The sequence below is a fragment of the Ovis aries genome, chromosome X (genome assembly GCF_016772045.2).
Source record: "Ovis aries strain OAR_USU_Benz2616 breed Rambouillet chromosome X, ARS-UI_Ramb_v3.0, whole genome shotgun sequence".
NCBI classification, from domain to species: Eukaryota; Metazoa; Chordata; class Mammalia; order Artiodactyla; family Bovidae; genus Ovis; species Ovis aries.
Window position 1 is genome coordinate 22,266,511 of NC_056080.1, and position 21,070 is coordinate 22,287,580.

The 21,070-nt window shown below is 39.8% G+C and overlaps 1 protein-coding gene across 7 annotated transcripts in view; it reads right to left on the reverse strand.

Annotated features, from left to right (window-relative positions):
- Positions 1-21,070, reverse strand: part of APOO (apolipoprotein O) — a 66,998-nt gene that overhangs the window by 26,714 nt on the left and 19,214 nt on the right. For 5 of the 7 annotated variants that reach the window (XR_006058285.2, XR_009598881.1, XM_004021968.6 and 2 more), the window contains exons 2-6: positions 15,064-15,171; positions 13,540-13,659; positions 10,982-11,036; positions 8,227-8,322; positions 3,235-3,326 (exon numbers count right to left, since the gene is read on the reverse strand). Coding sequence is in view for 4 of the 7 variants with exons in the window: in XM_004021968.6 (XP_004022017.1) it covers positions 3,235-3,326; positions 8,227-8,322; positions 10,982-11,036; positions 13,540-13,659; positions 15,064-15,171 (471 nt within the window). In the remaining 3 variants the exon portion in view is untranslated. Of the gene's footprint in view, positions 1-3,234; positions 3,327-4,032; positions 7,706-7,847; positions 8,323-10,981; positions 11,037-13,539; positions 13,660-15,063; positions 15,172-15,513; positions 15,970-21,070 lie in introns of those variants that run through there. The other 2 variants (XM_042241880.2, XR_009598882.1) reach the window with 2 other exon arrangements.

Genomic DNA, 21,070 nt, shown 5'->3' on the forward strand with positions numbered 1-21,070 from the left:
ACATACACATTAAAACTATACAATGTAAGCAAATAAAAGATAGCCAAGAATGATGGGGTAAGAAGAAAAAATAGTTTGCCTATGTATAGCTACTGTTTAAAATAATGTACCATAAATTATAGGTGTATATTTCAACCTTTCACAATTTCAAGGGAAAAAATGTGGGAAAAAATGCTGATATGAGAAATTCCTAAAAAAGCAGATAAGAAAGAAGGCTTCTACCTATCACATCTAGCACATAACAGCCAACCAAGTCTCAAGCCAGCCAAACTTAAGACGAAAATCATTCATTCATTTTAGGGGCTAGGTAAAAAACAAGTGAGCCCACTAAAGATGGTCAGTCTTCCCAGATCCCTCAAAACATAAAAGTCTTTGAGTTTTTATAGGACTTTTGCTGTCTGCTCCAAAATCCTTTCTACAACATGCAGAAAGGTAGGCTCCAGGGTCAGAGAACATTTTGGGATAAGTGAGCTCCCTACCTTAAAAGGTGCTGATCCGCCTTTGGCCTGCTGACTTCAATTACTGGAAACTTTTAAAAAAACTATTGAGCTTTCTTAAAAAGAACTTCCAATAATTTGCATTCATTGGTCCTACTTATGACAATATTGATTAGTCTTCTACATGAAACTACTTTGATTTTCTGAAAGCAGTTATTATTCTCTTCCAAATTTTTATAATCATTTGTCTCTATATAGCATTTTATTTTACCAAGCACATTCACATGATTTATCTCTATTCTATATAACAATCCTATATGGTACGTAGGCAAAGATTATTAGGATATATTCAGAGGCCAAATGACTCATCCAAGGTCACAATGCTAGTAAATCCAGCATTTGGCTGCAACATACTGGTTTCTTACAAGTTATATTCTTCCAATTGTGCCAACTGTTCTTAAAATATGATATGATTCTCAGACTCACTGGTAGATGTAACAAGTATTTACTATCAGTATGGCACTGTTCTCAGTGTTATAAATTTCTGAGAGAAAAATAATATTCGCCCATCACTTTCAGAGTTTTCTGACAATACTATTCGCCAAACACTACTGAACAGAAAACAAAACATAAGTGATTAAGTGGCTTGTCCAAGGTCATGGCATTCATTAGGAGGGAAAAAAAGAGGAAGTAGAAAAGAAACTGTGAAATAGGAACTAATTTTCTTTCGATCACTGATGTTTGTTTTGTTTTATTGTGCAAAATACACATAATATAAAATTTACCATTTCAACCACTTCTAGGTGTGCAAGTGGTAATTACATTCACAATGTTATGTGACCATCACCACCACTATTTTCAGAACTTTTTCATCATTCCAAACAGATCACTAATGTTTTATATCTCATGAAAACAGTTAATTGCTTTGTTCTGGCTTACTCTAGGTACAAAAAAAAAAAAAAAAAAGACAAAACTCCTTCCCACTGACTTTAAAAATAAAGTAGAATACAACTCAGATTTGTATGCTACCATCTTGGTTGTGAATACAAAAAATTCTTTTGCAATGCATGCTGTGGCATGGAAGATAAAAAAAAGACCTCTACTCAGAGAGCTAGTACATATGCTTCTCAACCACCAGCCAATTTACTATTTAACCCATAACAGACTGAGATGATGTTTGATTATTTTTGTCATCTAGGGCAGGAAGACATGATTCACTGCTCCAGAGCTGGGACTGAAGCAGACAGAGGATCAGTAACTGCCTCCAGGACTGCTATAAACAACGCCAAACCCATGTTATAAAGATTGTACTGGTATTTGCCACCAAAGCCAACAATTTCCCACAGCTGGATCCACTGGGCTCCCACCTACAACTGCAGCACCATCCAGAAATCTAGACTTGATATTGTAAGGACTCCAGGGGGCACAGTGTCTGGTTGGACTGACTCAGAGCTTCAGGAACTAGTTCTGGTGATGGCACTGTTCTTCTTCCTAGAAACCAGTCTCAGTGTGATATGGCAGTTCTAGCAAATGAATCCCCTTCTCCAAATGGGAATCTCAAAACTTTAAGTCAGCCTCGTTCTTGCCAGTTTTCCAAGGGATTTCATGTGTACAGTCCCTCCAAGTCCAGACACCACTGCCCTGAGGGAGTCTAGTCTTTATCAGTGGTTCTCAAATATGGGCTTGCAAAAACCCTACAGAGGGCCTGCTAAAACACAGATTGCTGGCCCTAACTCTCAGTGTCTGAGTCAACAGGTCTGGGTTGGGGCCTGAAAACTTGCATTTCTAATAAGTTCTAATAAGTCCCTGATCCCACTGATCCAGGGACTACAGTCTGAGAATTGCTGGTCCAGCTGTTATGGACTGAACTGTGTCCCCCAGAACTCATGTGTTGAAGCCCTAGCCCACAATGTGACTGTTTGGAGAAAGGGCCTTTAAAGAGGTAATTAAGGTCAAGTGAAGTCATAAGGGTGGAGCGCTAATCCACTGGTGTCATTATAAGACAAGGATGACACATCAGGGAAGTGTGCGTACAGTGACAAGGCTACACAAGGACACGGAGAAGGTGGCCATCTGCAGTCGAGGAGAGAGGCCTCAGGAGAAACCAACCCTGCTGACATCTTGCTCTTGGGCTTCCAGCCTTCAGAACTGTGAGAAAATAAATTTCTACTATTTAAGCCTCACAGGCTGTGGTATTTTGTCATGGCAGATTGAGCTGACGAAGGCATCAGCTGTACTCATGTCTCGGCCACTATGTTCTACCTGCCATCAAGCTGAGGCCTCAAGGGTAAGAAAGGAGCAGCCAACTGACAGCCCTAAAAAGGGTGTTCCCAACAGAGCGAACTGCACTCCCTGAAGTCCTCAGCAAGGAAAGTGAGGCTGGCACCAGACGAGGGGGAAGGCGCAGAGGGCCAGAGCACAAGGCCCATGCCTACAACGCCAAGGCGGGCAGGCTATGACCAGGTACGCCCAACCTGAGAATGATCTGTAAACACCAACTCTGGAATTTGAGTCTCTAGGCTTCATGTAATTCTGCAAAACAGGTATATTAAATTTTCTTTGATTAATATTTGAATTAGCTTGCCTTCTCTGAACACTGACATTGAAAGGAGGGCCAGAACTGAGGTATACAGTGGAGAAAATCATTTAAATTTGCTGCAAAACCATTTAAATCTATATGTGCAAAGAAACTTTACTCTGGTGTAAAAAAGTCTGCAAAATAAAATTAAATGAGGCAGTAAACCCATACATACATGAGCAAGAACAAGGGACATGCAAGCTTACCAATATAACTTACCTGGACAAATACAATGGCTTGTTGTGGATAATAAAGAGAGGCAGCAAATCCCATGAAACCAGGTGGATATACCAGCTTCTTTATCTTTGAACCTATTAAATAAAAGGTTGTGGACACCATCAGAGGATTTATTATCTCTATCATCACAGTTTGCCTTGTACATCTAACACTGTGTAAGACTCCTCCACACCATGCCAGTGCCAAATTGCTGTGGTTAGGGCATCTCTCCAGACAAAATCTTAAAAGGGGCACAAGGTACCTCTAAAGAAATGCCATGGATTTGCTGCTGAAAGCCAAGACAGCTGGTGTAACGGCAAGTGCGTGTTAGTGGAGACAGTCCAGCCTCGCTCAGGTGGGCATTGTCACCACTCCCCTTTAAGGTCAGTTCCGTCTCAGCTCACCCAGAAAGAGAACCTGCTTCCCAGCAAGCCCCATTTATATGTAAAAAGTTCTTATTAGAGTTTCAATCGCCTTACCGGAAAGGTGAAGAAAGCTCACAACATAAAAGAGAACATCAAGACAAGAAAGACAAAAATGACCAAAGGAAAAAGAACTTAAAACCAAATTAAACTTGTTCTTAGGTATCATCAATAAATTTAAGAAGCTACTGCATTAAAAGAAAAATGAGCTCTGTGAAACAGAGCAGAAAAGAGCTCTTGGAAATGACCAAAGTAAAATAATTCAAAAGAAGAAAATAATCAAGAATATATAAGAGGAATCTGATAGGGGCTCCCCAGATGGCTCAGTGGTAAAGAATCTGCCTGCAAGTGCAGGAGACACAGGTTCGATCCCTGGGTTGGGAAGATCCCATGGAGAAGGAAATGGCAATCCACTCCAATATTCTCTCCTGGGAAACCCCATGGACAGAGGAGCCTGGTGGGCTACAGTCCATGGGATTGAGAAGAGTTGGGCACAACTGAGCGACTGAGCACTGTGCACAGAGAAAGCTGATAGGCAGCTGCTCTTGAGTTTCTAGCTCCAACTGGTGCACACAATGAGCCGGGGGTCCTAGAAGTTCTGGAAGGAAGTACAATCCCCTGCTTCCCTGCCTGTTTCCACTCCCACACTTCCCAAGAAGCCAGTGATGTAGACTGTAACTGGCAGCATGGCCAGAGGGAACTTCCAAAAGGCGACAACAAAGGGCAACAACCACCTGCCCTCCTTGAGTGGCCTGGCTGGGCCTACTTCCTCTGAATAATCATCCATTCATCTCTCTTCCAGAGAGATACCTCTTGTCATCACCACGGTCCTGGCCACCCTCATCACCATTATCTGCTAAATGCCCAAGAAACCTATCCGTATGATCCAGCAATCCCTCTTCCGGGTGTATATCCAAAGGAAATGAAGTCAGTAACCTGAAATACCTCATGTTCATTGCAGCATTATTCACAATAGTCAACACATGAAAACATACTAAATGTCTGGAGTGGAGGAATGGATAAAGAAACTGTGGTATACATTTGCAATGGAATATTATTAAGCCTTTAAAAATAAGGACATTCTATCATGTGCAAAAATACAGATGAACCTAGAGGACATTATGCTAAGTGAAATAATTCAGACAGAGAAAGAAAAAACAGCACATGATTTCACTGATATGTAGAAGCTAAAAAAGTCAAATATACAGAAGCAAAGACTAGAAGGGTGGCTACCAAGAGTAGGGAGGTGCAAGAAATGTGGAGATATTGGTCAAGATACAAAGATGCAGTTATGTAGGATGAGTAAGTCTAGAGATCTAATGTGCAGTATGATAACTACAGTTTATAATACTGAACCCTGGACATTTACTGAGAGGGGATTTCAGATGCTCTCATGACAAAAAAGGTAACTATGTGAGAAGATATATTAATGAGCTCCACTCCAGTAATCATTTCACTATTTATACACATATGTTGTTGCTGCTGTTGTTCAGTCGCCCAGTCAGACTCTTTGCTACCCCATGGACTGCAACACACCAGGCCACTCTGTCTCTCACCATCTCCTGAAATTTGCCCAAGTTCATGTCCATTGCACTGGTGATGCCATGCATCCATCTCATCTTCTGACACCCTCTTCTTCTTCTGCCCTCAATCTTTTCAGCATCAGGGGCTTTTCCAATGAGTCAGCTGTTCCCATCAGATGACCAAAATACTGGAGTTTCAACTTCAGTATCAGTCCTTCCAACAAGTATTCAGGGTTGATTTCCCTTAAGAGCGACTGGTTTGATCTCCTTGCTGTCCAAGGGACTCTCAGGAATCTTTTCCAGCATCACAGTTCGAAGGTGTCAATTCTTCAGTGCTCTGTCTTCCTTACAGTCCAGCTCTCACAACCGTACATGACTACTGGGAAGACCATAGCCTCGACTATACGGACTTTTGTCAGTAGAGTAATGTCTCTGCTTTTCAGCACACTGTCTAGGTATGTCGTAGCTTTCCTGCCAAGAAGCAACCGTCTTCTGATTTCCTGGCTGCAGTCACCTTCCATAGTGATTTTGGAGCCCAAGAGGAAATCTGTCACTACTTCCACCTTTCCCCCCTCTATCTGCCATGAAGTAATGGGGCCAGATGCCATGATCTTAGTTTTTTTAAATACTTAGTTTTAAGCCGGCTCTTTCACTCTCCTCCTTCACCCTTATCAGGAGGTCCTTTAGTTCCTCTTTGCTTTCTGCCATTAGAGTGGGATCATCCGCATATCTGAGGCTGTTGATATTTCTCCCACCTATCTTGATTCCAGGTTGTAACTCATCCAGCCCGGCATTTCTCATAATGTGCTCAGTGTATAGATTAAACAAATAGGGTGACAGCAGACAGCCCTGTCATATACATATCTACATATCAAAACATCACTTTGTAAACCTTAAATACATATATATTTTTATTACAGATTATTTTCCTACTTTAAGTACAACATACTCTATAATAATTAATATTACTTTACAAAATGGGGAGGGGGAAAATTATGCTTGAAAGGATAAACAATTGCCTAGCATTTTAGAGATATTTACTATCAAAAAAAAAAGTCCTAATTATAAATGAAACCTGTCTATTGAGTTGTCAAGCCCTGGTTAATTTGTATACAGGCAATTCATACAACTGTGTGTACTTAAGAAAAAAACTGAATTTCTTTATTTAAAAAATAAAATAAAATGATATTAAAATAAATACAATGTTTGAAAAAAGAAAGAAAAGAAATCCTACCAGGACAGACTTAGCCCATCATACTGCTGCCAGCATCTACCTAAAGGGGCCTGCAAATCACTCTGACCACCCATAAACATACTTACCCTCCCACTCATTTTGCTTAGGAAGCCCCACCCAGTGGTGTTTACCTCTGGCTCCTGTATCCCAGCACCCATGGGGAAAGATCTATTGTACAGTATGTGTGCATGTGTACTTTTCTGGAAAAGAATTAAGGTTTTAAAGTACTTTAACACAACTAGAGTCCTCTCAGGAAAAGGAAAAAGAGAGGGGAACATCTAAACAAACAAGCAAATAAAGACAAAGGCAAAGGCCCCACAGCAGCAGATGTCCTTCCGCTGCTGGTCTGCTCAGGAGAGCACAGCTCCCAGTTGTCCTCAGGACAGCCAGCCCAGCGGATGTGCGGAGGATGAACACAGTGTGGAGCGCACGCCTGGCACAGAGAGCAGTAAAACTGTCCCATGTGCTCTCCCCACGGAGAGGGAAGGAGGAAGCTAAGCTCATTCGACTCCACATTCCTGGCTCCCTACAGCCAGTCAACATTCCAACACCCTGGCCTTGGGATCTCCATAAATTCTAAACACTATCTAAATAAGATAGGAATGCTTTTTTGGACAGCTTTATAGAAGGAGGGGAAAGAAGTCTGGGACAAAAAGCTGATTCAACTATTGCCCGAGTCGATTAGCAAAAATAAACTCTGCTTTTAATTCTTATATATTCTGCGCCAAATGGGAGGAGGACACAGAAACTACAACAGGACAGCATTCTTCCATATCATAAAAGAACAGTTCAGGCATATATAGAAAGGTTCTTAATACTGAGAAATGGTTATCAAACTAGTCTCTATAGTCATCTCTTATGGGAACCTGATTACAGGGTTCATAATCTTTCTAATTTAGATATTTTTGTAATCTGAATTTTACAACCAGTGAAACTTCCAAGTAGTTCATAACAAATTCATCTCATTATGGTAAAGTATTTTATCATCCTGTATTTCCTATAAATACTTTGTAATCCAGTAGTAAAGTGTAGTAATATCTCTAAGTTGATATTTGTTAGCTTTTAACTTTAAGTATTTTAAAAGTTTTTTTATCATCATTGACTGAAGCTATAAGACATCAAGAAATTATAAGCTCTCTATGAAATCACTGTACTGTGATTAATAGCCTGATTTTTTTTACTTTCTAATCTTTTATATTACAAAAAAATACTACGTTGCACAACCTTGAACATATGCCATTCTACATGTGTAAATAACATCTAAGAGGTAACTGCCAGAATTCCAGCCAATTAGCCTGATCTTTTTTTTTTTTTTTTTAAAAGTCTTGATTCTTAAATGAGGTCATACTCTCCAGCAGGCAGGGGTCCCTCCCTTGCCTGCCCTCCTGTCTTCACCCAGAGTACCGGCTACCCTCCTAATAATGACTGTGACCTAGCCTGATCTTAATAGTGAAATATTTAGAAACAGTTTCTCAGGTGTGACAGGTCTTAGTTAACAAAAGTTCACTTTCTGTACTGAAGAGCAACAGGAATCTGACCAAGTAAACGAAGTAAATGTGCCTATGAAGGATAACTAACTTCTTCTTTAAATCAAAAGTACACAATTTTTTTCATTTTATTTTTTTACAATTTCTATATATGTTTAAAATCAAATATACTGGAGAAGATAATCGTATCAATTTTACACAAAGAAGGCCATATGCAGAAGCCAACTCATTATTCCAAAAACTGATAAATGAAAACAAAGAACCAAATATATACCTTATCTCTGATTTATGAATTTTTTTCTTAAAAAAAACTATAAAATTGTACCTACCTCTAGCCAAAACGAGTCCAACAACTCCAGCAAAACCAATAACACCAAGTCTTGGAAAAAATCCAGGAGGTGCATTTTGGAGATAGTCATAGCTGTCTACAATAGAATCAGATCAGAAAACAGTACCATAAATTGCTCATTAATAAATAAAACACACATACCAAGTATATTCCAATTAAAAATAAATAAAAATGAACAAAAAGAACAAAACAAGAAGCCATATATAAAACTATATGTAGTATCAAATACTTTTCAAATAATGTAGTCTGCTGTTAATATGCTTCAACAAGTTCTTTTTATGTGAGAGATAAACATGATTTACTAGTCACATAGAAAGTATCCAATTCTCAAACACTTTTTAGTCTGATGATAATCTGATTATCATCTGATAACATTAGATTATCTTCATAATTCTTGAAGGCAACAGATCTGAATCAATTATTTATAAGGGGAGAAATACAAATACAGGAATCTCTCGCTATTCAAACACAGGATTCGAATAAACTTGGATAAATCTTTGGACAGATGTGTCACTGTCTGAAGCTTTGCTGATTGATCTCTAAAACTCAGAAACCAAATAGACTCAGGGGAAAAAAAAACGTATCTTCTGCCATCTGAATTCATTATTCAGACTCAAGAAATGAAAAATCTAAACACTGAAGGAAACTTGTAGTGCAAGTACATGCAGGAAATAGTCACTGTTGATAGATAAATATAAACAAATGCAACATGTGAGCCTATTTGCCACGCCTGAGCATGCCTGATGACCTCATTTGCACGACGCCTCCTCAGAACTCCTTCCCTGACTGCTTCCATCTCCCCAATCTCTGTTAAACTAGTCTCTTTCCTCCGTACCTTCGATGGTGGTCTACGACTGCCTCTGTATTTGAGATAGTATTGGACACTTTATTATATGCACCTCAGTGGTTGTGACCACTGTCTTCCTCAGCCTCTCTCTTCAATGCCTGCCATGGTGGTGACCTAACAAATGAAAGTGGAACCGAACTAACTGGAATACTCTGTAATTCTCTCCTCCAGATAAGACTAGACACATGCCAGTTTTCCTTTCCTTGGGTTCTTTGGGAACTGTGGTGATCATTTTAAATACTGCTATAGGGTTTGTGCTGCTGCTAAGTCGGTTCAGTTGTGTCCGACTCTGTGCAACCCCACAGACGGCAGCCCACCAGGCTCCTCCATCCCTGGGATTCTCCAGGCAAGAACACTGGAATGGGTTGCCATTTCCTTCTCCAATGAAAAGTGAAAGTGAAGTTGCTCAGTCGTGTCTGACTCTTCGTGACCCCATTGACTGTAGCCCATCCATGGGGTTTTCCAGGCAAGAGTACTGGAGTGGGGTGCCATTGCCTTCTCCAATAGGGTTTGTGCTGTTTGCACCAATTCCTGTCTTGTCTTTAACCTGATTTTAACTTGCCTGGGTCATTTGAGGCAATTTTCTACTTCTCTTTATTTTTGCCTACCAGCATGTTATTTTCAACTGTAGCCATGAACACAGAGCAGGTGATAGGACACCCACATCCCTTGGTGAGCTGAGCCAAAGCAGGAAAATCAAAGAAATTGGACTCTAAGACTGCACTGAAGCTGAAGTCCAGCTTCTAGTTAACACATCTTGGCTGTGACTGCTGGGAAATGGACTGGTTTCCTTGGCAGACAACAACGCAACTCATAATGGAATGTTTCTTCTTAAGAGCCGTTGCAGTAACTGAGTCCAAGAGAAGAAAAAAAAGACTCATATTGCAAATACTGCTTACTTCTATGGGAAATGACAGGTGACAACAAAGAGATCACCTGAGTCACACAGAGATAAAAGATCAGGACATCTTTAGCTTCCTGAGGGAAAAAAAGAAGGTAACAAAGTACCTAATTGCCAGAGTTATTATGAGGATTCTACATCAATTAATACTTGCAAGTCACATAGATTAGCTCCTGATACTTAATAAGCACTGAATAACTGTTTTTAAAATTAGGATATTAATCCACATGAATGATTTAAAGAACTGGTAAGCCACTAATATGTCTATCTTCAAAGGAAGACTTTGTTTATATGGTAGGTAGTATCAGGGGTATTAGCACATCAATGCTCTGATGATCTTCACAGAGAAATAAATTGTACTCATGTTTATTCTGTCATGGAAACCAACACTTGTAAAAAGAAGAGGATGATTGGTTTAGATGCCCAATAAAGGGAATGAAATATGATCAATGTCTATTAATTCCCTAATATTAGTTGAACACAAGACTGTGAAATCAGTTTATGGGTGTATGTGTTAAGTGAATGTGAAAAACAATTAAAGACGATAAAAAAACAAATGAAAACATGTAAGAACACGTGAATCATGCAATAAAGCCTTTCCTAAGCACACTAGCCTAGTTCCTTCCTGCATCTAGACTTCTATAACATGTGTTAACAGTCATACCAATGAGCAATCCTGATTCCGAAAACCTATAGATGAGCTAGGACACTGCATCTGGAAACAGATTAAAAAAGAAAATCCAGTGTATCTGCACCGGCTATGTCAACAATCCTAATGATCCTGAAGAGACTTACCTGAATGGGGACACTAGTTTCCTGAAATCTGATGGAAAAAACAGATCCTCTTTCCAGAAATATCCAAGTAGCTCTAAAATTCTACATATAATTTTAAGGAATTCACAGATCCCCTGGAGTCCATCCACAGAATACCAGTTAAAACATACAATGTCAAACAAACTGACTGTGCCTAATTAAAAATCAACTTACCTAACCCCCATTGAACCAAACTTTGCATCTTGGGCTTATTTTGGGAGTACTTTTCCTAAAAAGATAAAAAAAAGAATGAATAGACTTTGTTGATTAGAAAGTAACAATAAATATGTATTTGTCTTTACTGAATAAATTATCATGTTATTAGCACTTCTTGAACAAAGGGATTTACTGTCTATCTGAGGGGTTTTGTGTTGTTTTTTTTCTTTTGTAATTTCCTGTTCACCACAAATTGCTTAGTAGAATGGCTTATTATTGCCACAGGAAGCAAAGATTTCAAATAGAGTGGTTTTAACAACCCAGCCTTTTTATTCTTCTACTGAAACTGAAGAGGATGAAAAACACTCAATCCCCTTGATAATTAAAGTAGAAATCCTTTCCCTGTGAGATTAAATCTTTCATATTAAGTCTATCTCCTGATTTGCCATGATTTTAGAGCCTGTATCTGAAAACTGCCCATTTGAAGCAGAAATGACCCGATTTAATGTGACAAAGGAGTCTATATCCAGATTTGGAGACATGTACCCCAATCTTGAGCAAATGAAGTATTAACATTCTTTTAATAACAATAAAAAGACTTTTTACATGAACATCAGATGATCCTAAAGAAAACAAGGAACTAGGCTAGAAAGTATCCACCTTCAAGAAGTCTACAGTAAAAAATGGAAAAAGAGATATGTGGGTATTAGAAGATATCAGAACCAGCTGCCACTTGGAAAATGATTTGTTTATTTTAACTCAGTTCAACTCAGAGCAAGTTATACTAATACTGTTAAATGGCCTTAAATAATAAATGCTGAATTTAGGGGGGGACATAAAGGACATTAAAAAAAACCTGAGTGCTGCTTCGTTAAAATCCATTATTAGTTTTTTCTACACATAAAAACAGAAAAGCTACAGATCAATGTCTAGACTGACTGCCCACTTCTTCTGCTAGCATAATCCGTTAACTATGAAGAAAAACTAAATCAGTTCTTAAGAATTAGAATCAGTTCTAATTTAAGAAAATTAAATTAGTTCTTAAAGAAAGGGACTAGAACTTGTAGGTCTGAAAATGGAGTCAGGAATGAAAAGTATTTTCATTCATGAAGAGTTTAATGTACAGGAAAATAAAACTAGTATAATCACAAAAAAGCTTTTTACTTATAAGCAGTACTTATTAACAGTACAAATAAACATGTTGATTACTATTCTGTCAGCTTCAAAGGCATTTTGCTGCACTAAGCATCAAGCACAGGCAAGAAAGTGAAAAACAAAAAGCAACCTTAGGTTGAAAGGTAAAGAGACAAAGTACTTCTAACCACAAAAAAAAAAAAGAGCAAGAGAGAAATAACAGTAGTCATGCAGTCATGCCTACATGGTACAAAACTATTTGCAAATGTGCTGACCTTATCTTAACCACCAGCAGATGATTTAAAAATCTTCTAGAACAAGAGAATAAAGTCTAAATGTGTTACAGCACATTATGTGTAAAGTCTTTAGGTATTTCATAACTCTATAATATGGTTATGATACTCTAGTATTATGGCCTAATTTATGTTGCTGACAGGGTCTATGTTTACCATTTTCTTTCTAAATTGGTGAACAAAAGTTCAGCACTGGCACAGACAGTGGAAATTTAAAATTTTAAAAGATCTGGATGAAAATTGAGCTTATAAATCTCAATCAAAGTAAATCTAGACCACAGCACACACATCTACATTCTGTTACTTTGTCATCAATTTTCAAAATCAAGTATGGCAAATATATAGATCAAAGTCCACAGAAACATTCTGTAGACTGTAAGCTTCAGTTTCCAATGGTAAAAGCTGCAGATATGCTTTCATGAACATAATGACATGTCTGATCTAAAACCTGAGCAGCACAAGTCAATCTGTAGATGCAGATCTTTGATCACTAGAGGAAACATTTCAGTACTCAAACATGTAATTCCACCCTCTTTCAGTTATCTACTCTCTTATTATTACATTTGAAATGCTCTGTACCCATCCTGCTTAAAGTGGTACTGACTTACAGAATCTCTGTGAGGAAAGAAACCTCCTAACTTTAATATATATAAATGTTTACATTGTACCCTTTTCCTCCTACTGAAGTTCCAGTCCCAGTATCCTCCCTGGTATAATGTTTTCATAGCCATGACCAACAAGATAGCTACCATGGGGGAATTCCCTGCTGGTCCAGTGGTTAGGACTCAGAGCTTTCATGGCTATGGCTGAGGTTTAAGCCCTGGTTGGGGAACTAAAAGATCCCACAAGCCAAGCAGGCCTGGCCAAAAGGAAAAGATAAGTACCATGGGCCTCTGCTCTCTAGGCAATGTGATACTCTCTGCCCAGTGGGAAGGAAATTCTCTCCGCAGCTATGGCAACAGCTGCCACCAGGAAGTTAGGGCTCTCTGCTCTCTTCCAGAGATGGCACTGATGAACATTTTTAAGTTGGGCACTCTTTAACTTGGGGCCCTTTGTTGTGCCTTTTTCTGAAAACTTAGAGCCAATATAGACTTTTCACTACTGACTCTAAACAGAAATACATTCATTCTATTTTCAGAACAGCTGTACCTGACACCAACTTGTATATGGTTCACAATAATGTCGGAGATGAGAGATGCTTTCTTCAAGTTGGGTCCTTGGTTCTTCCACATATTTAGACTGATCCTCAGGAACGGAGTAGAGTGAAAGCTGTAAAGATTGACAAACAAAACAGAAAAAATTGAAGAAGGGTATACAGAAATGAAATAATAATCAACTGTCAAATTTACAAGCATCATATTTCTAGTAATTCATGAACTACAGTGACTAAGGATTACGTGCACCCTGAACCTTGCTTTAGACCATCTTTGTACCATACTTACTTTCTTAATAAGGCCTAGGCCAAGAGAGCAGGGCTCTTATGAGGTGTCGTAGCCTCCTCCGTCCCTGCTTGTAGCAGACAAAGCAGCCCTCTTCACCCATTTTATATACTGGTATCTGTTATTTCACCTTAGATTTAGTTAGAAAAAAAGATTCTATTACTCTAAAGGGTGGGTGGTGGGATGGGAAAAAAAGCCTGAGAGTAACTGAAGAGTCAGTCTAGACTTAGCTCTAGTCTAGTCTATTCTAGTCATCTTCTAATGATAAGTCTAACACTAACGAAAGCAGGAAAGCAGGTTTGTTCCCCAGGCAGAGAGGAAATGTTTCAGAGCCACCACGGGCTGCCTTCTTCACCCTCAAAGATGCCATTCCCCCAAGGCCTGAAAAGAAGAGAGTAAAGGGCAAAAAAAAATAAGCTATTTAGCTTTATGTAAACACCATTCAAGTAACTCTGATCATGACTGAAGGTAGATCTTTATGATACTTTACTCAGAGTATTTTAGTTTCAAAAGAAACCAAATAGCCAAAATAATCACTGGGAAGTAGAGACAAAAGGGAATGTAAACAATGGAGAGATGATTTCTTGTTTTATATATTCAATATTTATTAAGCATCTACTTATAAGCCTCTATGGGCGTCCCTGGTGGCTCAGAGGTTAAAGCGTCTGCCTCCAATGCTGGAGACCTGGGTTCGATCCCTGGGTCAGGAAGATCCCCTGGAGAAGGAAATGGTAACCCACTCCAGTACTCTTGCCTGGAGAATCCCATGGACAGAGGAGCCTGGCAGGCTACAGTCCATGGGGTCGCAAAGAGTCGGACACGACTGAGCGACTTCACTTCACTTATAAACCTCTAATCCAGCCAAGAAGCAGGATAAGCCCTGGTCTTTAATTGCTTAGGAGAGGAAAAAATGTGAATGTTTTCCTGGCTTAATAAGCAGTCTAGAAGCAGGAAGATCACTTAGAAGTGACTTGTGCTTACAATTTACTGGGATAGAGCAGTTTTCCCAGTAAAAATCTAAGAAATATTCCTTAATTATCCCCTTAGCTAAGTACCATTAATTAAAGTTGAAAAAGCCATAGTGTAGCAGCATCCCACATACAAAAACAAACTATAAGGAAATATATTTCCTCCTTTTAAATATCTTCCGAATTGTTATATCTTCCTGATAGTCAATTTGTATCCTTCCCAAAGTAACTCTATCAGATATTCAAAACATATCACAACATATTACCTCATTAACCTTCACAGTATCTTTGTGAGGTGAGTCCTTTTTTGATGATGCATAGACCTTGAAGGTGAGCAGGCTCAGGCTGGCCGGCCCCACGAACCTCTGAATTACCTGAAACACAGAAGCAATTTAAGCTTTCTCCCAATTCTCCAAACTGAAGGTGTGTAACGTGGGCACACTTGCAACCTCAGCCACTTCTGCTCCAAAAGGCTTATTGTACGTTATGGGAAATAAATGTATTCTTGAAGTTTTATGGAAGTCAGAACCTAAAAAACGTGTCCTCATGGACTCAAAATTCCAAGTCACCTTTATCTTCATTTCCAAAAGACAGTAGTTCCTGAGTTTTCTACCTAGCTTTTTAAGTAAAATAAAAGATACACCACACACACACACACACACACACACACACACACACACCCCAATAACAGGGAAAGGAGTTTTTAATGATCTCACCAATTGATTCATTGAACAGAGTGAAGATCCTTTCTGTAATTCTAAGAATGAAATGTTCAGCAGCCCTTGCTTTCCATTCCTACCCAGAGCTGCTCTCCGCTAATCTCAGTTCCTGAACTCACACTCTTTCTGTGCCTTGCTCTCCCTGACCGGGTCACTCATGCCCATGGCTTCAACACAAAGCCAGCGACTCCCAGACATGCAACTCCAGGCCAGAGCTTTCTTCTGAGCTCTCAACTCACTTATCTTACTACTTCTGGACGTTTCCACTTGGATGGGACACAAGTTCCCAACACCAAACACACCCAAAACCAGCTCATCAGGATCTTGACTGTGCCTCCAAGTCTATATGAGGCCTGATAGGTGAATGTGTGCTGTAGAATCAAGAAAAGTCTTAAAATATAATACATTAAAAAAATTAATACACAGCACTTGACCATCTTGAATCTTTCCACCAGAAATGCCCACTCTTCATCTACTTTTTCTCTCAGGAATGGTGCCACCCTCCAACTAGACAACCCAATCAGAAACTCTAAGGTCATCTCCACACCCCCCATCCTATTGGTTATTAAGTCCTGGTAATTCTGCCTGTTAAAAGAACTTAATTTACTCTCTCCTCTTTTCTTCTCCCCTTGGGCCCTTGTTTCTTTCCTGGATTGTTTCAACAGCTTAATTCTAACTGTTCACCTGGCCCTCTCGATGACTCAAACCACCACACTGCAAACCTGAGTATCTTTTACCCGTATTTGAGACCCTTTGGTATTTATTACCTAGGACTTCTATGTAAGCCTAAGAGGCCCATTTATGATCTGACCCCAACCACCTTCTTAACTTCATCAGTCACTCTGCCTTTTCCCATAAAACTTGGACTCCTGCATTCTTCCCATACTGTTTTCCAGTTTTACGGGTTCATTCATGCTGGTTCCTCCATATAGAATGTTCTACACTTGCTTTGCTTTCTGTACAATTGCCCAGGAGCATAGAGGTTTATTGCTTGTCTTATTTATCCATTTATTTATGTCTATGAAGTTTTCCGTCCCAAACTACAAGCCCTTTCAGGATGGGGCTGTGTCTCACCCTGTATTCCTCATGCCTACAACTGTGTTTAACACATTAAAAATGCTCAACAATAGTTTCTGCCTACATGAAGGGACAGAAGACAGGCAAAAAGTAAATGAGTGATTGACCTGTTCTAATTACTCAGGCATGATTTAGCATCATGGAAATCCTGTTCCCGAGATTTGCAATGCCTGTAATGTGAAAGACTAGGTTACTCAGAAATACTCACAAAGCATATAGTGCTAGTTAAAACCTCAAAAGGTCTGTTGAAATTTACGCCTGGAGTCACACACACACACAAAAGGAAATTCCCATATTTCAGAAGCAAACAAAGAGCTGAAAGCTATTTTTTTTAAAGAAATGGTTATTACTTAAACTGGTTTAAAAATAATGACTACACCCCAAAGCATTAAGTGGAATACTTGAAAGGTATTAATTTCCAGACAATACTGCCACTAATTTCTTTTGCTTTCAGGATAAAGGTTAGTAAGCCACTGCTGTCAGTATGCCCCTCCCCACTCCCCAGGAGATGGCCTATCAGGCTGCTGGTATCTGGAGGTGCCAACTCAGCGCTCTCTGCCCTCTGGGTCTGTTCAGACTACTGACAACACTGCTGATACTGGGGACTTTCCACTGAGCCAGCTGGCTGGCCCCACCCCGACTTTGTTCAATTCCCCTTCTTACCAGCAACAGTTGGTGCCTCATCCCTTTCCCACTTCCCCATCCAAGCATTCTGGGTACATGCTGACCCCTGTTTCCTCCTCATTTGATACAATGCCTTGTGTTGACCTTTTAAATTCTTGATTCCTGCTTTCAATCTTTAATCCTCCCTACTTTTCACATATTTCCTCTCACAGCCTTCTACTGTTTTAATTCAGATTTCTACTTTTATGTTCTTAATGATTAATCTCACTCACTTTCATCTTTTATTTTCGATCTCAACTCATTTACTTTTAAAATTAAACATTTTGCTGGAATCGATATGCATTTTTCCAGTTCTACTGAGAACTAACTGGCACACATCACTGCCTAAGTTTGTTTTGTTTTCAGATTCCATTTATAAGTGAGATCACATGATATTTGTCTGTCTTATTTCACTTAGGATAATGTCTTTAAGGTCCATCCGTGTTGTCACAAATGGCAGGATTTCATTTTTATGGCTGAACAATATTCCATTATATATATGTATGTGTGTGTGTGCACAATATACATACATTTCTTTATTTACTCATCTATCAATAGACACTTAGAGCGTTTCCTTGTCTTGGCTATTATAAATAACACTATGAACATGGGGGTGCAGATATCTTTTCGAGCTTGTGCTTTTGTGTCCCTTGGATATAGTCCTAGAAGTGGAATTGCTGGAGCACATGACAGTTCTGCTGCTAGTCTTTTTTGAAGACTCTCTACACTGTTTTCCATAGTAGCCGTATCAATTTACAGTCCCACCAACAGTGCACATGGGTTCCCTTTTCTCCACATCTATGCCAGCATTCATCTCTTGTCTTTTTCATGATGGCCATTCTAACAGGAGTGAGGTGATATCTCATTGTGGTTTTAATTTGCATTTTCCTAATGACATGTGATGTTGAACATCCTTTTATGTATCTTCTGGCCTTTTGCATGTCATATTTGGAGAAATGTCTATTCAGGTCCTTTGCCCATTTTTTAACTGAGTTATTTGGTTTTTTGTTACTGACTTGTATGTGTTCTTTCTATATATTAGATATCAACCCTTTACCAGATGCATGGCATGCAAACATTTTTTTCCATTCCATAGGTTGTCTTTTCACTTTGTTGATGGTTTGTTGTTGTTTTTTTTTTGCTGTGCAGAGGTTTTTGAGTTTGATGTAGTCTCACTTGTTTATTTTTTATTCTGCTGCTTGTACTTTAAGTGTCATTAACTTTTTTTTAAGTTTACTTATTTTGGCTGTGCTGGGTCTTCACTGCTTTGTGTGGGGTTTCTCTAGCTGCAGCGAAGCAGGAGCTTCTCATTGCAGTGGCTTCTTGTTCTGGAGCACAGGCACTAAGCGAGCAGGCTTCAGAAGTTGCAGCACACAGGCTCAGAAGTTGCAATTCCAGGGCTCTAGAGCATAGGCTTAGCTGCTCCGCAGTATGTGGGATTTTCCCAGATGAGGGATTGAACCCGAGTCTCCTGCATTGGCAGGCAGATTCTTAGCTGCTGTGCCTAGGAGTCCTTAATCTCTACTTTTCCCCACTCCTGTCCATTTTTTCTAGTTTTAATATTATGCTAAGCCTGCCCTTTTATTGCCCAAGTTGTTTTCTTCCTCTCCCTCTTCTCCTGTCAGCCTCTCCTGACCCAAGCCTACCTTCCTTCCCATTCCACAGCAGGAAGTGTGGCTCCAAGGGTGGAGGAACTTAAGAAAGCTCTCTCCTGCAGCTGCCCTTTGAGTTTATTGCAGGCTCTCAACAAATTAAAACAACAACAACAACAAAGCCTCATCCCCAGAGACCTGGGCCATCCAGAAACTAACACTCCCCAGGGCCACAATTCTCTCTGCAGAGGTTTACTTCAGGGTTTCTCAGTCTCAGCAATGTTGACATTTTGAGTTGGATCATTCTCTGTTGGGAGGCTGTCCTGTGCACTGTAGGGGGCACAGCAGCATCCTGGCCTGTACACACTAGATACCAGTGCAACCCCTCCCAGCTGTAAGTCAAAAATGTGTCCAGATACTCACAGAAGTCTCCTTGGAGGCCTCCACCCGCCTTGAGAAGTGCCAATTTCCTTGATTAAATATTATTTTCTGATATTTCTCGCCATTTAGATTTTAAGGAAATCTTTATGCTTTAAAATCTGTGGACTTAGTCCTAATATGCAGTGACAGAAATTAGCACAGTCAATAACTGTCTCCTGAGAAACCTGTATGCAGGTCAAGAAGCAACAGTTAGAACCAGACATGGAACAACAGACTGACTCAAATTTGAGAAAGGAGTACTACAAGGCTTTACACCATCACCCTGTTTGCCTAACTTCTATGCAGAGTATATCATGTGAAATTCCAGGCTAGATGAATCCCAGGCTAGAATCAAGATTGCTGGAAGAAATATCAACAACTGCAGACATATAGACGATAATACTCTAATGCCAGATATGTAGATGATAACATTCTAATGGCAGAAAGTGAAGAGGAACTAAAGAGCCTCTTGATGAGGGTGAAAGAGGAGAGTGAAAGAGCTGGCTTAAAACTCAACATTCAAAAAACTAAGATCATGGCATCCGGTCCCATCACTTCATGGCAAATAGAAGGGAAAAAGTAGAAATATTGACAGATTTTATTTTCCTGGGCTCCAAAATCACTGTGGATGGTGACAGCAGCCACAAAATTAAAAGACACTTGCTCCTTGGAAGAAAAGCTGTGACAAACCTAGACAGCATATTAAAATATAGAGATATCACTTTGCCGACAAAGGTCCTTATAGTCAAAGCTATGGTTTTCCAGTGGTCATGTGTGGATGTGAGAGTTGGACCATAAAGAAGGCTGAGTGCCAAAGAATATTGATGCTTTTGAACTGCGGTGCTGGAGAAGACTCTTGACAGTCCCTTGGACTGCAAGGAAACGAAACCAGTCCATCCTAAAGAAAATCAACCTTGAATATTCACTGGAAGGACTGATGCTGAAGCTGAAGTTCCAATACTTTGGCTACGTGATGTGAAGAGCTGACTCTTTGGAAAAGACCCTGATGCTGGGTAAGACTGAGGGCAGTAGGAGGAGGAGACAGTGGATGAGATGGTTGGATGGCATCATCAATTCAATGGAATGAGTTTGAGCAAACTCCGGGAGATAGCGGAGGACAGAGGAGCTTGGAGTCCCACAGTCCATGGAGTCACAAAGAGTCAGACACGACTTAGGAACTGAACAACAACAATGCTAGGGAGATGAAGTGTGTGGGGGGTTGACTTGTGGAGAAGGGGCACAACGGGACTTTCTGCAGTGACAGAAATGATCAATATCTCGATTGGGTGAGACTTATAGAAGGTGTATACATTTGTCAAAGCTCACATTATAATCTGTATAACTTACAACCTGTGCATCTCAGTGTGTATAAATTGTATGTCAAAAAAAAATTCACACACACATAAATCATGTCGTTTATGCCAAAATATGGGTGGAAACTGCAGGTCAAGGGTCATTCTCAGCAATGAGTCAGCCACACACCTGACCATGGTAAGGTTCTGATGGTATTGACCTGTGCAGTGCAAACTCACAGGAAGAGCCTGGGTAAAGGATCCACAGGCAGAGAAGTCTGATGCTGATTCACTACCCAGCATCTCGGGTGGTTTATTTTCTTTTTTGGTAGCAAAGAGGGCTGCTCTTGGTGAGAGACTACTCCATCCGGCTTGACCAGACGTTATCAAAATGGAGATTCTCAATGGTGGGCCCCTATCGGGTGGCTATCATAATTTGTCAGAGCTCATATTGACTGTTTGGGTTAAGCCACTCAATATCAGAATTTAAGAAGGAAAGTCTGTTAAAAT